This window comes from Microtus ochrogaster, linkage group LG5 (assembly GCF_000317375.1).
Source record: "Microtus ochrogaster isolate Prairie Vole_2 linkage group LG5, MicOch1.0, whole genome shotgun sequence".
NCBI classification, from domain to species: domain Eukaryota; kingdom Metazoa; phylum Chordata; class Mammalia; order Rodentia; family Cricetidae; genus Microtus; species Microtus ochrogaster.
This window is the reverse complement of record NC_022031.1, coordinates 16834663-16849482: the sequence shown is the minus strand read 5'-3', so window position 1 is coordinate 16849482 and position 14820 is coordinate 16834663. Positions and strand designations below refer to the sequence as shown.

The following is a 14820-nucleotide window of genomic DNA, read 5'->3' as shown; positions in this document are numbered from 1 at the left end:
TCAAGATGACATTATTTTTTTCTGCTGTGTAGTACTCCATTGTGTAAATGTACCACATTTTCCTTATCCATTCTTTGGTTGAGGGGCATTTAGGTTGTTTCCAGGTTCTGGCTATGGTAATCAATGCTGCTATAAACATAGTTGAACACATGCCCTGTAGCACGATTGAACATCCTTTGGTTATATACCCAAAAGTGGTACTACTGGGTATAGAGGAAGGTTGTTTCCTAATTTTCTGAGAAAACATCATACAGATATCCAAAGGGGCCGTACCAGCTTGCACTCCCACCAGCAATGGAGGAGTGTTCCCTTTACCCCACAACCTCTCCAGCATAGAGTACTGAGGATTTAAAGTCTGGTCCTCATGTTTGGTGCAGGAAACACTTTATCCACTGAGCAATGAGCTCCTTGTTGTTGTTGCTGTGTTGTTTTGTTTCTTGTTTTTTTTTTTGTTTTTGTTTTTGAGACAGGATTTCTCTGTGTAGCCTTTGTGGCCTTGACTGTCCTAGAACTCAATCTTTAGACCAGGCTGGCCTTGAACTCACAGAGATTCTGCTCTTTGCCTCCTGAGTGCTGGGATTAAAGGTGTGTGCCACCACCACCTGATCTCTTTTTAAAAACAAACAAACAATAACAGTAACAAACAAAAACCCAATAGAGTCTCATTATGTAGCCCCAGTCTGGCCTGGAACTTGCTATATGGACTAAACTGGTCCAGAACTCACTATAAAGGAACATCAATTTGTTCCTTTACCTCCAGAGTACTGAGTTTATAAGCATGTACCATCATGCCTGGCAACAATGTGCCTTTTAATACAATTTCCTAGGTACAAGGTACATTGGGCTCATTCTATGAAGGGGACAACCACGCAGCTCTGCTACCTCTCAGATTCTTTTGGCTTTGGCTAAGGACAGAAAATGTGCAGTGGCTTCAGTGTCCCTCTGGAGAGAGTACAAACAGAGATAGCAGGTGCCAAGGATTACGTCATGGGGATGCGACAGGCTCATTTCTATGGCAACAGATTGTTCTCTGTAAATACAACAGTGTGGCTATGCTTCGTACCAAGATGCACATTCTGGTAAGACTTGGAAAATGATTTAAAACTGTCAGTGTAGGTATTACACTGGTATCAGCTGGTATGAGTTTGGTTGTAAATACTGCTTTCCCCTTTCAAGATAACAGCAGTTCTAAAGTCGGGCAAAGTAGCTGGGGCTGGGGCACAGAGAAGATAAATTTAAGGCAAGCTTAATTTAATATCATGACCATGTGAGAAAAGAAGGGGGGAGTAGGAGGGACAGCGAGGAAGGGTGGGTCAGAGAGAAAAGTGGGGGGTGGGTAGAGGGAGGGAAGAAACATGGATGCAGGCGGGAAGGTAGAGAGAGGAGGGAGTTGGAACCATTTTAAAAGGTCAACATGGATCTAGGATCATTAACTACAGAGGTAACCCATTGACTCTTGTGCCCTTCTCACTCATATAAACTCATTTGACCTATAATGTTAATGAGCACATTTACCTTTGCCGATGAAAATGAGGGGTAAGACAGTAAAACCATGGTAAGGAACCAAGGAGAAATTTGGCCTTATGGGAGGAACATAATCAGATTCTAGTTATATGTTCATAGACATACAGCATGTGACCACAAGCTCACAGAACTAATATATGCATGACTGCTCATTAGATTTTTTTCCAATAAAAATAAATTGCAGAATTGGAAGGCCACGAGAAATGATGTAATCCTATTACTCAGATTGCATTTGGAGAAGTTAAAAACGAGAACTAATTCAGACCCTGGCCAGGACAACACATCTGAGAGACTCAGAAGAGAATCCATACCAGACAGTGTCCAAATTCTTCCTATATACTTGGTTCTTTTTATTTTATATAAAAGAAATACTTTAAAGTCAATCTTCAAGTGAAAATCGAGATGAAGATGCTATGTACGAAATGGCATTTCATAACAGGGACGGAGGAGATAAAGGACAAAAGGGAAGCTGTTGGAGAGCTGAAACATTTACTTCATTATCTTCCTGAGGCCATTTCCACACTTACAGTACTTACAAATTGCTTAAGGAGCCCATTTTGGTGCTTTCCACTGTCAGGGGATCTCAGTCCAACTTACTGTCATTACCGTATGCTTAGCATATTCTCTGCTTAGAATTGGTTTAAATTGGTACAGCGATTTTTGTCAAGCTGTGAAAAACAATCAGATATCAGTTCTCCCCATCATCTCTGGCTACTCTGACCATCACAGATTTTGCTTTAGGGAGAACACACTTTTCTTCTTAAAGGGAAGTCATGGCACAGGCTGTTGGTTCAAGAGAGACAATCCTATAGGACACGCATGGGGAACTTACACAGTGTTTGGGAGGCAGGGCCATGTCTGTACTGTGTCCCATGTGCCGACCGGAGCGCCTTCACTGCTTTGTGAGCTGCGAATCCCTGGGAGGGCAGAATGGAGAAACTGTCACATTGCGGCATTGAAACTTCCGGGAACGCCGGCTGATTGCTTGCGCCTTCTTGGTGGTCAACAGAAACAGAAGAGAGGGCTCACTAGTTAACAGTTGTATCTAATAATAATAACATGATCTTAATTGTACATTTTGCAACCCACTGTTATTTTTTACAGTGCTGAGGATCAAAGCACGTTTTAAAACATAACTTTTGATGTGGTTGATCCTCACGCAAACCAATGATAACAGCAGTTCTGTTTTGTAGCTAAGAAAAGGCAGGTTCAGTGCAGTGAAACGGGTATCCTGGGGTGACCCAGCAAAGAATGGGTAAGCTAGGACAAGTACTCATATTTCCTGAAGCCGCTCATGCATTCTATCCTCTTCCCTTTAGGTCAGGAGCACTTATTCCTGTGCATTACAAAATAGCTGACCTGGCTGCGACAATGTCAATATTATCTCTAATTCATATCCTGTCCTTAGCAACATGTCTGTGTATGTAACAGATACTTAATTGATATTTCTCAAAGGAATGTTGAAGAAGCATAAGTCTGCAAGAGTATACATACAATCATATTGATCCACAAGTATATATATTTCAGTACGAGTAGACAGCTATTTCAAATGCATCTGAATCAGTTAAGAAACCACCAAGGGAGATTGGCTACCTTCATGCCATGCGTTTGTTCCTACTGGGAACAGGAATATCAATTTAATGACATCTCCTGACTTCTTGATGTTACAAAGTCTCTCACATAGCTAAGTCAAACTGATGCTAAGATGCAGAAAATCAGTGAATAATCTACCACTACCATCATAGCACACACGCGCGCGCACACACACATGCGGACACATACACACACACATATATGCACATGCACATACGCACACACACATGCACATACACATACATACACACACACATACACAAACACCCTTTAAGAAGCTCAAAATCCCAAATGGTGGCTATTTCAACAGAATGGTACTGTTCTTTAAAAGTCTTCCAGAAGCTGTCAGAGGTCCAGTTTTAGTGAGGGATGACAAATATCAGATGACAAACAGGAGGAAAGACAGAAGCTGAAACCAGCACACAGCTCTCCCGTTTCAGTTTGCTGCTGAATAATTTAATGTTTCTTTGGAAGCACCCTGGGGGGCACGATGGTGTGTAGTGGACTGAGCCTCGGGTTGCTGTTCTTGTCCAGCTCATGAATACACGTTGGCCTTGCTTGTGGCTTTGTGGCTACTTCAGGGCAGGGCTCCAGGCATTGGCAGACCATTTCATAGTGATCTCACTGATGGTGACGTACTCACAGGAGTCAATAAAGAAATGTAAACATTGTCATGAGGAGTCTATGGAAAAGTTCCGTATTGTCTCCAATCGTCTTAGCAATATGCCATGGCAAATGCAGATGTCTCTACAATCAGAAGATGACTGCATTTAGAAGACTCGTGTTTTCATTATTTTTTATGAAAAAAATGTATTAAGAAACAAAGTGCCACTTAGCTTATTTAAACAAGGCTTGTGCAGTTTTAACTGTTATTAAATTAACATACCGAGAAATGGATTTCATTGTGGAATTCTTAAACATGCACCATAATACTTTGTTATAATTCTCCCTTCTCCCTGTTTCCCTGCCTTCCCTCCCTATAGACCCCTTTTCTACTTTTATGCCACATATTTTGCATTACCCTCTTTTTCCTTAAGATCTGTTCCTTTCTTTTCAGGGTCCACTTAGAGTTTCACAGCTAGTATACACACCCATATCCACCCTCACCCCACGTTCGCCCCAAATGTTTTTATGTTGAGGTCTTCATATAAGAGAAAACAGGAGGCATCTGTCTTTGTGAGTTGGCTTGTGTTGTATCATAATGCTGTTTAGTTTTATCCATTTTTTTTTCCTGCAAAGGTCACGGTTTTTCTTTATAGCTGAATAAATCTCTATTATGTCTGTGGGATGTATCTTCCTCATGCATGTCTTGGTGAAGAAAGGCTGGTCCCAGGCCCTGGCTGTTGTGACAAAGCAGCAATGATCATGCATGTTGACAGAGTCTTTTGGCTGGGTGCCCAAGTGCAGCACAGCTGGCCCGGATGGGAGTTCTATTTTTAGTTTTTGGGGACCCTCCACAGTGGTTGTGTGGTTTATGGCTCTACCAACAGAGTACAAGGGTTAGCCTTTCACCGGATCTTTGCCAGCATGCATTGTTGGCTTTCTTGATGATAGTCATTCTGACTGGAGTGAGGAGGCCTCTCAAGGCAATTTTAATTTTCATTTTCCTGATGTTGAACATGTTTTCAGATATGTATTGGCCACTTGTAATTTTGGGGGGAATCATACTCAATTGTTAGTCCACGTATTGATGGGGATGTTTGATTTTGGGAGGTCTTTGCATGCTCTAGCTTTCAGTCACAAACTGATCCATAGTCGGCAAAGATTTCTTCCCCATCTTGTAGGCTCTGTCAGGCTGCTGACAGTTCCCTTTGCTGTGCAGAAAGATTCTGGTTTCATGGAACCCCCTTCCCCGGTTTGGGGGTTACTTCTTGTGCTATTAGAGTCTTTTCAGACAAGCCTTATCTAGATCTTGAAATATATTACATATGTTTTTCTCTAGTCGTCCCAAAACTTTATATTTTGGCCTTTGATCTTTAATATGTAAGAGCTAACCAGGAATATGCTAGGGTCACTGGCCCAGCAGTATTGCAATTAATATAGTTTCTGTGCAGTTATTTTGGGTCTGGGCAGCTGGGAATAAAAGAACAGCCCCCAACAACAGAATGGTGTGCGGTGTGCCGGCTATATCTGCATAGAAGCTGAGAGAGCTTGGAAAGGAATTCGATGCACAAAAGAGCAGCATTATGTGCAGTTTCTTGGTAGCCACATTTTTTTCAGATAGGCTATGTCTGCTGGTGGCAAACAGAGGCCCTGTGGCTTCTTTAAGAGACGCCTTCCTGCTGGGCTGTGGTGACACACACTCGGGAGGAAGGCCGATCTCTCTGAGTTTGAAGCCAGCCTGGTCTACAAGAACTAGTTCCAGGAGAGGTTCCAAAGCTACAGAGAAACCCTGTCTCAAAAGGGGGGGGGTCCTTCCTGATTCAACATTAGCAGCAAAACACTGTGCACCAGAAACAGTGACTTCCTGGTTCATACTGCTAGCACAAACTCCGACTTTTTCAGGAGGCCAAGCACTTGAATGGGGTTTGTGAACAGTGTGTTACAAACTGCTTAATGGCACAACATAGACCCGCTTGCATACCTGAAACTGGAGCAGTGTGCACAGATCTCAGAGGTGGTGAACATGCCTCCGCCATGTTGGACTGGGCAAAACCAAAAGACAAAGTAGCCTTAGTCCTAGCCACTTAGCATTTTAAGAAGTGCTTCTGGACAGAAAAAGATTACAGGTACACCATAGGGCAGATTTAGACAAAAACGACCTCTAAATGAGACACAGTGTGTTTAAAAAAATGTACATAGGCTTGGGAGAGAGAAGAAAAAGAGTACAGAGAGTTATAAAAAGAAGTAAAATTGTTTTTAAAAAATAAAACAAAGTCTTTAAAGAGACAGAGTACAGAGAGTTATAGATTAAAGGAATAAAGAAAAATAAGCCATGTAAAGATGGAATATACACAGAGAGTCTGGATTATGTATATTATTGTATTTTCTTTGAATTTTTTGATTGTGAATGAGCTAAGTACAGAGAGACATTTTATTGTATGGGCTGCTAAGCTATATATACTTTAAAGGTATCTTGACTTCAAAATTTGGATCCAAAAACTGTGGATTCCTTCCAGGATAATATGGTTTGATGGAATAAGAACCCCTGAAAGATCTCTGTAAATCCCTAAAAATTACTTCACCCAACAAAAAGCAGAAAGCAGTTTGGATAGAACTATGCCCAAATTCCCAAACATTGTTTATAAATGTTTGTTTATATTTAAATGGGAATATAATATAGAGATGAATACTTTGCATTGGTATAGATCTTGGTTTATTGATATAAATTTAAGGTCAATTCTGTTATATATATATATTTTTTCTCTGATTAAGGTATTGTGTTTGTGTAGTTTATTTGAAAATGTAATGTAAAATTAAGAAATATAGGTTAATAGATAATCATATATAACAGTCAACCTTGTAGTCATGTTACTTAGGTTTTCTAGATGTACAGAGATATATTTCAGATGGCTATGTATTCTTCAAACCTTTCAAAAACTAACAGAATGTGGCATTTAAAATGTTTTTAAGAATTTAGGACTTTTCATGACAATGAGACACATCTGCTCCTGGAAGCACCAATTTACTACAAGAGGATGATGGCCATTGATGAGGATCCTCATTGAGTTTGCTAACCATTTGGGCAGGAATCTGCTCTTGCCTGGATTGCTTGATGTTATGCTGTATGAACTGGACATGCAGGGCCCACAGAAAAAATGACTGCTGAATTTGCCTAAAGGTGAGACTGTCCTTCAGAGTTCCTGCTTCATGAAAGATTCTGCCAGATATTTTGCAAGACACAGAAGAAAGTGACTGACAAACTGCCAATATAGGTAGAACTGTCTTTGAAATTTCCTGCTTCATGGAAAAGTCTGCCAGATACTATGGGCCTGTAGGCTGAAGATGGATGTCCCAGTGTTACAGAAGAACTTTGGGTGACTGTCCAGGCAGTGAGATGTCTCTGTTAATTCTAGAATTTTGGAAGTTGCTTACAACATAGTTCCTGTTAAGTTAGGTAATATTATATCCTTCTGGAGTCTTTGATGGAGTTGAAGAATACAAAGTTATAGTTATAGTTTTTCTTACTTATGATAAAACACAGATTAGATATAAAATTTTAGACTCACAAAGATAGCATAGGTGATAGAGTATTTTCCTTAATTTGACAAATATAAATGAACTAAATATTGTAACTGTAATTCTTGGTTCATAACTGTTTTCTTGTATGTATTCTTGCTATGTTAGCGTTAAAAACCTTCCTTTTTATTTAGACAGAAAAGGGGAGGTGATGTGGTATGCCCCTCTGTATGCTGTGAATATCATTGGTTAATAAAAAATCTGCTTTGGGCCTATTGCAGCAGAGAATAGGACAAGGAGGAAATTCTAAGCAGATAGAGGAGGAGAGAGTAGATGGAGTCAGGGAGACACCATGTAGCCACCAGAGGAGAAAGACACCCACGCTGGTACTGGTAAACCACTAGCCTCATGGTAAAATATAAAATAATAGGAATGGGTTAATTTAAGATGTAAGAGTTAGCTAGGAATACACTAGAATCATTGGCCAAGGAGGGTTGCAATTAATATAGTTTCTGTGTCGTTATTTTGGATCTGGGCTGCTGGGAATCCATTTTTAATTTATTTTTGAGCAAGACGAGGGATTAGGTGTAGTAATTTCATTATTCTGCACATGGTTATTTCAATTTCCCTGCACAATTTTCTGAGGAGGCTGTCTTCATGCCAGTGAATGTTATTTGAAACCTGTGAAAACAACTATGTGGCTTGTGTGGTGTCTGTTAGGGTTTCTATTGCTGTGAAGAGACACCACGACCCTGACAACTCTTATAAAGGAAAACAATTAATTCATCTTGCTTAGAGTTCAGAGGTTCAGTCCATTATCATCACGGGGGAAGCATGGTGGTGTGCGGTCAGACACGGCTCTGGGTGAGGTAGCAGAGAGTCCTGCATCTGGGTTGGCAGGCAGCAGGAAGAGACAGTGAGCCCCTAGGCCTGGCTTGAGCTTCTGAAACCTCAAACCTGCCTCTAGTGACACACTTCCTCCAACCAGGTCATACCTCTAATAGTGTTACTCCGTGTGAATCTATGGGGATCATTTTCATTCAGACCACCACATGTAAGGATATTGTGGTCTGTGTGTTCTATTTTACTCTGTTGGTCCACATGTCTACTTTTTAATGCTAGTACTATGCTGTTTTTGCTACTCTGACTCTGTAGTATAACTTGAGATGAGGTGTTTTGATGCCCCTAGGTGTTTTATCTGCTTTGGATATTTTGGTTCGTTATCCTTATATAAAGAGTTTTAAAGTTGCCTTTTCTACTTCTGTAAATGTTGTTACTGGAACTTTAAAAATATTTTAGAAGTATTTAATTTTTGACTTTGTGTATATATGCGTATTTCTGCATGTAAGTGTGTGTAACACAGGCATGGCTGGTGGCTCTGGAGGTCAGAATAGGGCATCAAATCCCCCTGAAACTAGAATTACAGATAGTTGTGTGCTGCTATGTGGGTACTGGGAATTGAACCCGGGTCCTCTGAAAGAGCTGTCAGTGTCTTTAACTGGCAAGCCATCTCTCCAGTTCCATGTTACTGGAATTTTGATAGGGATTATATTAACTATATATATTTTGATAGGGGTTATATTAATTATATATAACATAGTTTATGGTAATATAGGCATTTTCATAACTTTAATTCTATCTGTCTATGAGCATGAGAAGTATTCCGTCTCTTGAGTCTTCTTTAGTACAGAAGAAATAAGGTTAAATAAAAGGCAGAAGAAGAGTAGTGGAGAATATTGTTGTGGAGAGAAAATAAGTTCTTTTTATGTTTTATGGCCCTTTATATAATCACCCAAACTTGCTCATATATGTTTTCACTATACAGTAATCATTTCATACTCTTCTGTTGCCTGTGTCTGCTCCTTTTCATCTTTTTACTATACTTTAAATATTTTAAAATAAAAGTTTTCTTCTTTTAACCCCTTCCTGTTTCATAAATGAATCCATTTGTACATTTGAACTTCTGAACTTTCTTGGGAAATCTGTTGGATATTTTTGTTTTGTTTTTTATTGTCTTTTTGGTGTGGTTTGGTTTGGTTTTATCTTGTGAGCTTTCTTGCTAGTGTTGAGCCTGTATTGGACCAGTGTCTGATGTCTTCCCAGGATGTCTACACTTATGCTTGAACCCTGTGTGCTGGGCAGATTTTCTCTCCACTCCCGAGATTCGCTCACCATCTTACCCATTGGGGTACCTAATGCTGTAGTCCTGTCTCTCCCTAGTGCATTGGGAGGAACAGAGGGGAAGACCCAACCGCAGCAGTGAGGTATGTGGAGCGTCCCTGGTGAGGTGGAGGGCCTGTCTTTGGACTTTTAAGCTCTCCAAAGCGTCAACACTGGTTGGAGGGTTGCAGCTTTCAGCATCAAGGCCCTGGATCTTCAGCTCATAAGGGATCTCTCCCTTTCCCAATCGTCTCCTCCTTCCAGTTGTTGAAAGGACATTTGTTGGCCCTCAGCTGAGCAAGTACAGTTTTATTGAAATATTTCCTTATTTAAAATAGTTTAATGGATAAATTTAAAACATTATCAGAAACACAGACTCTTACAAATTGGTGCAATATTTTAAAGAATTTTAATAGGATGTAATGATTTCTTATTAACATTCAGGGATTTCTTAGTTTCTGAAAATTTTCATCTTAGTTTTAATGATTTAGTTTATGCTTAGCCCATTCCAGATTTTTCTCCCTCACTTCACCCTATATACCATTGTATTATAAGTATGTGTGAAGTTTGTGTTGTGTGTGTACTTGTGTATGTGGGGTGTGTGTGTATGCATGTGTGGTCACAGAAGGTGTTGGCGGCCTGTCACACTGCCACATTTTGAGGTAGGGTCTCTCCCTGAGCTGGGAACCCAGTTGTTTTTTTTGGCTAGGCTGGTATCCAACATGCCTCAGCAATTTTATATTTCCATCCCCCAAAGTGCTGGACTCTTAATCTCAGTGTTGTGGGTTCGAGCCCCACGTTGGGCGCCAAAATGTAACGGCATAAATGAATGCCGACAGATTGTAAAAATATATACAGCTTTAATGGGGAAATAGACTTACAGAACCACCGTTCCTGCGGAGACCAGGAAAGCAGAAGTGAGTGCTGGGAGCAGGCTCGCCAGATTTATAGGTAAACATTAGCCCGACGCGAACACACCCCCTAAGGGGCAGGACTTATCCCTACAGTATTGGGGATCTGAACTCAGGTCCTCGTGTTTGTAAACAACAAGCACCCTTAACCTTTGAGCCATGATCTTGACGATCTCCATGCCAGATTTTAAAAACAATGTCACTCTTCACTTGTGGATTGAATGATGAAGGGCTGTGGTAGGGGTGGGGTTCTGTTCTGTGCATTTTGGCATGTTTCACAGCATCCTTGGGCTCTACGTCATAGGTGCCAACTGCACCCTCATCCCTATTATAGCAGTCAAAGAGAGGGAGTTGGATTACGCAAGGGCAATAATTTGGTTGATTGTGCCATATAAGGGAAACCTGTACTATCCCTAGACTGTCGAGTCTTGAGTCTTCTGCTTCGGTGAGCACACAGGTAGTGCTGGACGGAGGTGAGCGTTGTGCCCTCCTGCCTCTGCTGAGCCATACATCATGTGTGCTTTCTTTTTGGCTATTCCAGGGTTATGTGCTTAATATGTTGGTAACAGTAAGTAAAGCATTTCTCTAGGATCTCTGAGTTGTTCCAGTAAATTATAGAAACGAAGGAGGCAGGTTGTGGGAACCTTGAACTCTTTAGTTACACAAAAGTATTGAAATTCCATGCTTGAAGTTGGTCTCTGGAGTGGACGCCATCCCAAGGGACTTTGTTATTATTAACTTGTGGAGTCTGACGGCTGCTCTGGGCAGTTAGTGTCAGAACTGAAATTGAATTGGCGCCTTAGTTAGTGTTGGAAAAACATGTTGGAGAAGGCACCACACATTTAGTGTCGGGAGTTGAGAAAGAAAAAGCAACCACAAACATCACGTTTATAGCTTAGTAAATGACCAGAAATTGAACACATGCCTATAACCTTCCAGGTCAAGGAACAGAATAACAGCAATAACCCAGAACTCCGTGTTCCCCTGGTTACCCCATCCCTCTCCTTCCCCCAAAGGTAATTGCTGGTTTGACTTCTAACATTATTTATTAGTTTTCCTTCGTTTTGGACTTTATTGGCTTTCCTGTGCTATGGGTTCTGAAGTGGCTCCCTTAACAGTGAATGATGCTCTGTAGGGAGTCGCTTGTTGCATTTGTGAGATAAGGAAAAAGAATTTCGTCTCGTCTTTTTTTTTTTTTTTTGCTTTTATGCGATCTAGCCCTGAAAGTCCATTCGTCCTTAGTAGTGTATGTTAGCTATGTGCACAGAGACTTAGCAGCATTAAGCAAACAACACTTAAAAATTAAAACTTGCTTTTAATTATTGAGTCAGACTATAATTTATGAGCAATTATTGACTCAATAAAGTTAATTAAAGCCCTGCATATGTGGCCAAAGCTATAATATTAATCAAATCCACCCTGACCTTTTCTGTATGACCAGTGGTAAGAATGTAAAACAGGTTTGAAATGACTGCATTTGGGAAGCAGTACAGCAGTTAAAAGCAACAATCCTGGAGCGAGACTTGGTGCTGAGTCTTTGCTATGACTCAGAAAGTTCTTAGCCTAGTTGCTTAGTGGTCTCAATTTTCTCATCTGTAAAATGGGAGCATGAAAATATATAAAGAACAAATGAGTTCATGACTATAAAATACTTGAATAGACACATTCGCTACTATCACTAGGACTCAGAAGCACCATGAGGCCTGACACACACATACAAAAACACATACTTACCACACAGCTGACATTGGGGATGGTTGCGTGTTTGTAAGAGTAGGGATACAGCAGCATCTGTGCGTAGGCATGAAAGGACAGGTAGGCTCTAATGCGTTTTCTGTGTTTCCGAAGGAAGTCGGCGACAGCCTTTACCTCCGGCTCAGATTCCGGGAAAGGACCACAGTAAGTATCGTCACAAGGGTGTGCAGAGGCTCCTTCATCTGCAGGTCAGAAAAGAAAATGGGTAGTTGTGTGTGTGTGTGGGGGGGGTTCAGGCAGGGAAGAAACCAGAAACACAAACAAGCATTGTTAAACTGGGTCTTTTCGTATTTCTAAAAATTATAAGGAATCCAGTTTCTCATTACAGGAATCGATAATGGCTGTTTTGAGCTATTCAAGCCTGTGCACTGTAGGAGACCCTAAGCGCGAGCCAGGTGCTGTTGTTTAAAGCAGTAAGGAACACTTTGAAGGAACATCTCTCTCAGCTGTTAATTCTCTTGCTGGAGAAATCGCTCTATGCAATCTCCCGCAGCAGGTTGACTTCTCATCCATGTGCCCTCCAACACCTGCTCTTCCTTTTCATGACAATGAATGCACGGGTAATTACTGTTCAATATTTACCTGTTTGCATTCGGTCTGTGTTTACGCTGTCCTAGAAGCCTGGGATACAAAGGAAACACAGAAAAGGCCTCTGTTCTATTAGGAGCTGCCTTGTCAGGATTTGTTGCTGAACTCTTGCCTCCTGCTGGATTCCTGGCAGCTAGGACAGCTGTGTGAGAAATGGTCTACACGTGTTTATTGAGGAACTCGATGTCCAATCAAAAGGAAGGGGCGGACATCTGAAAGAGTGTCTGATAATATACAGATCTTGATAGAGCAAGGGTAGAGCACACACAGCTACCCAAAGTCTAGGAGAGTTTTAGACCAGAGATGTCTAGACTGATTTATAAAAACTCAGGGTGTGTCTCATCTTGGGGATATACTGTGTTAAAAATATAAAAACGTTTAAACTAAATTTTATTTATTTATTTATTTGTTTATATTCTTTTGAGACAGGGTCTCATGTAACCCTGGCTGGTGGCATTAAACTCCTAACTGCCCTTCCTTCAGCCTCCTAGGGTGCCAGGGTTACAGGTGAGAGCCACCATGAGTTTGGCTCAAATTTTAATTTTTTAACATTTTTTTTCAACAACCATTTTTGTACAAATCAGGCTTATTAAGAGGTCTATGGAGGGGATGGAAAAAGCTAAGAAGCACAAAGCATTGCTGTTCTAAGAAATTGTGGCTATAATTATATTTTGTGAATTCCTTTCACACTGTTGGCCATTACCATTCCCCTACTTCTGGAAAACAATGCCTGCCTCTTCAGTCACTTAACTCATGGCTTAAAATGCAGACAGTTGAACAAATTAATGAGCTGGTTTGAAGCATTCACAGAGGGGATAAAGGGCTGGAGAAATGAGACAGAAATAAAAGAATGTGAGAAATGAATAAATATCAACGTGACTAATAGAGGATCTAGAAGGACAGAGAAAAATAAACATTTGAAGAACCAGTAATTAAAATTTCTCCACAATGAAGGGAAAATTAAACAGACACTACTTACAAAAAAAAAAAAAAAAAGACAGATGGGGAAAATATCAACACTTGAGCACAATAAAGTTTAAGGAAAGAAAATAATTCCAGAAAAAAAAAGAGACTGTTTAGAAAAAGAACTAGTCAGGTTAACATTTGACTTTTAAAATATTTTTATTTTTCTGTGTATGAGTGCTTGTCTTTGTGTGTGTGTGTGTGTGTGTGTGTGTGTGTGTGCATGTGTGCGTATGTGTATGCCAGTTTCATGTTTGGTACCAGAGAAGACCACAAGAGGGTGCTAGATTCCCTGGAACGGAACTAAAGACCACTGTGAGCTGTTATGTGGTGCTGTGGACTGAAGTTGGGGTGTCTGCTGCAACAGCAAGCCCCTTTACCCATTGCCCCATCTCTCCAGCCATGACATTTGAGTTCTTAACAGTAACATCAGGACTCCTGTATCTAACAGTGTCTTTTTTTCTCTTATGCTCTTATCAAATCCAGAGTCTTGTATGTATGCCGTCCCTGAGCTATGTCCCTAAGCCCTTGACGTTTTTGGATAGTGTTTTGTCATGTAATCCAGCTTGTTTTCAAATTTTTTGAATCTCTTTCCTCTGCCCTAAGGATTGTACCAATTCACTTGACTTCAAAGTTCTTTTTCTTTTTTTAGTAAAGGAAATTTGAATCTTGACCTTTTTTTTCGTTATCTCATTGAACTCTGTTGAAATGTGGAAGTGGGAGAAATATGTTCTCCGGCATAAAAGGCTGCAAAAGTTATACTATACACTGATACTCTGAAAAATTCCTGGAGAAATGTTTCAACAAAATACTACAATAAAAGTAATCCTTTAAAGCATATAATTCAGTTCTTTTAAAGATAAGTACAGAGCTGAGTAGACACTACTATCTGATTCTGGAACGCTTCTCTTTCCTCCAGAAGTGTTGCTTTATTAATGTGTGCAGATAATATATATTAGTCAAAAATTTAAAAATCAAACAAAAAATTAAAATTTTTCTAAAATATTCCAAGAAATGCAAACTGCTGGGAGCTGGAGCATGGGGACCAGAGGGAGTGAAAGTATGCAGAAATCCTCCATCGCTTTCCAGTTTTTCTATTAGCATATATTATACATGATAACGGATTTCATTATGACATTCTGCATACGAATTTAATATATTTTGATTTATTCACCATCAATTACTTTTTCTTGTCTCTCTCTCACTC

At 40.3% G+C, this 14820-nt stretch overlaps 1 protein-coding gene across 1 annotated transcript in view; it reads right to left on the bottom strand.

Moving 5' to 3' along the window:
- The window catches only part of Cpa6 (carboxypeptidase A6), a 304169-nt gene that overhangs the window by 1262 nt on the left and 288087 nt on the right, over positions 1 to 14820 (bottom strand). The window contains exons 9-10 of the mRNA XM_005362355.2: positions 12042 to 12244; positions 2357 to 2441 (exon numbers count right to left, since the gene is read on the bottom strand). Coding sequence (XP_005362412.1) covers positions 2357 to 2441; positions 12042 to 12244 — 288 coding nt within the window. The remainder of the gene's footprint in view (positions 1 to 2356; positions 2442 to 12041; positions 12245 to 14820) is intronic.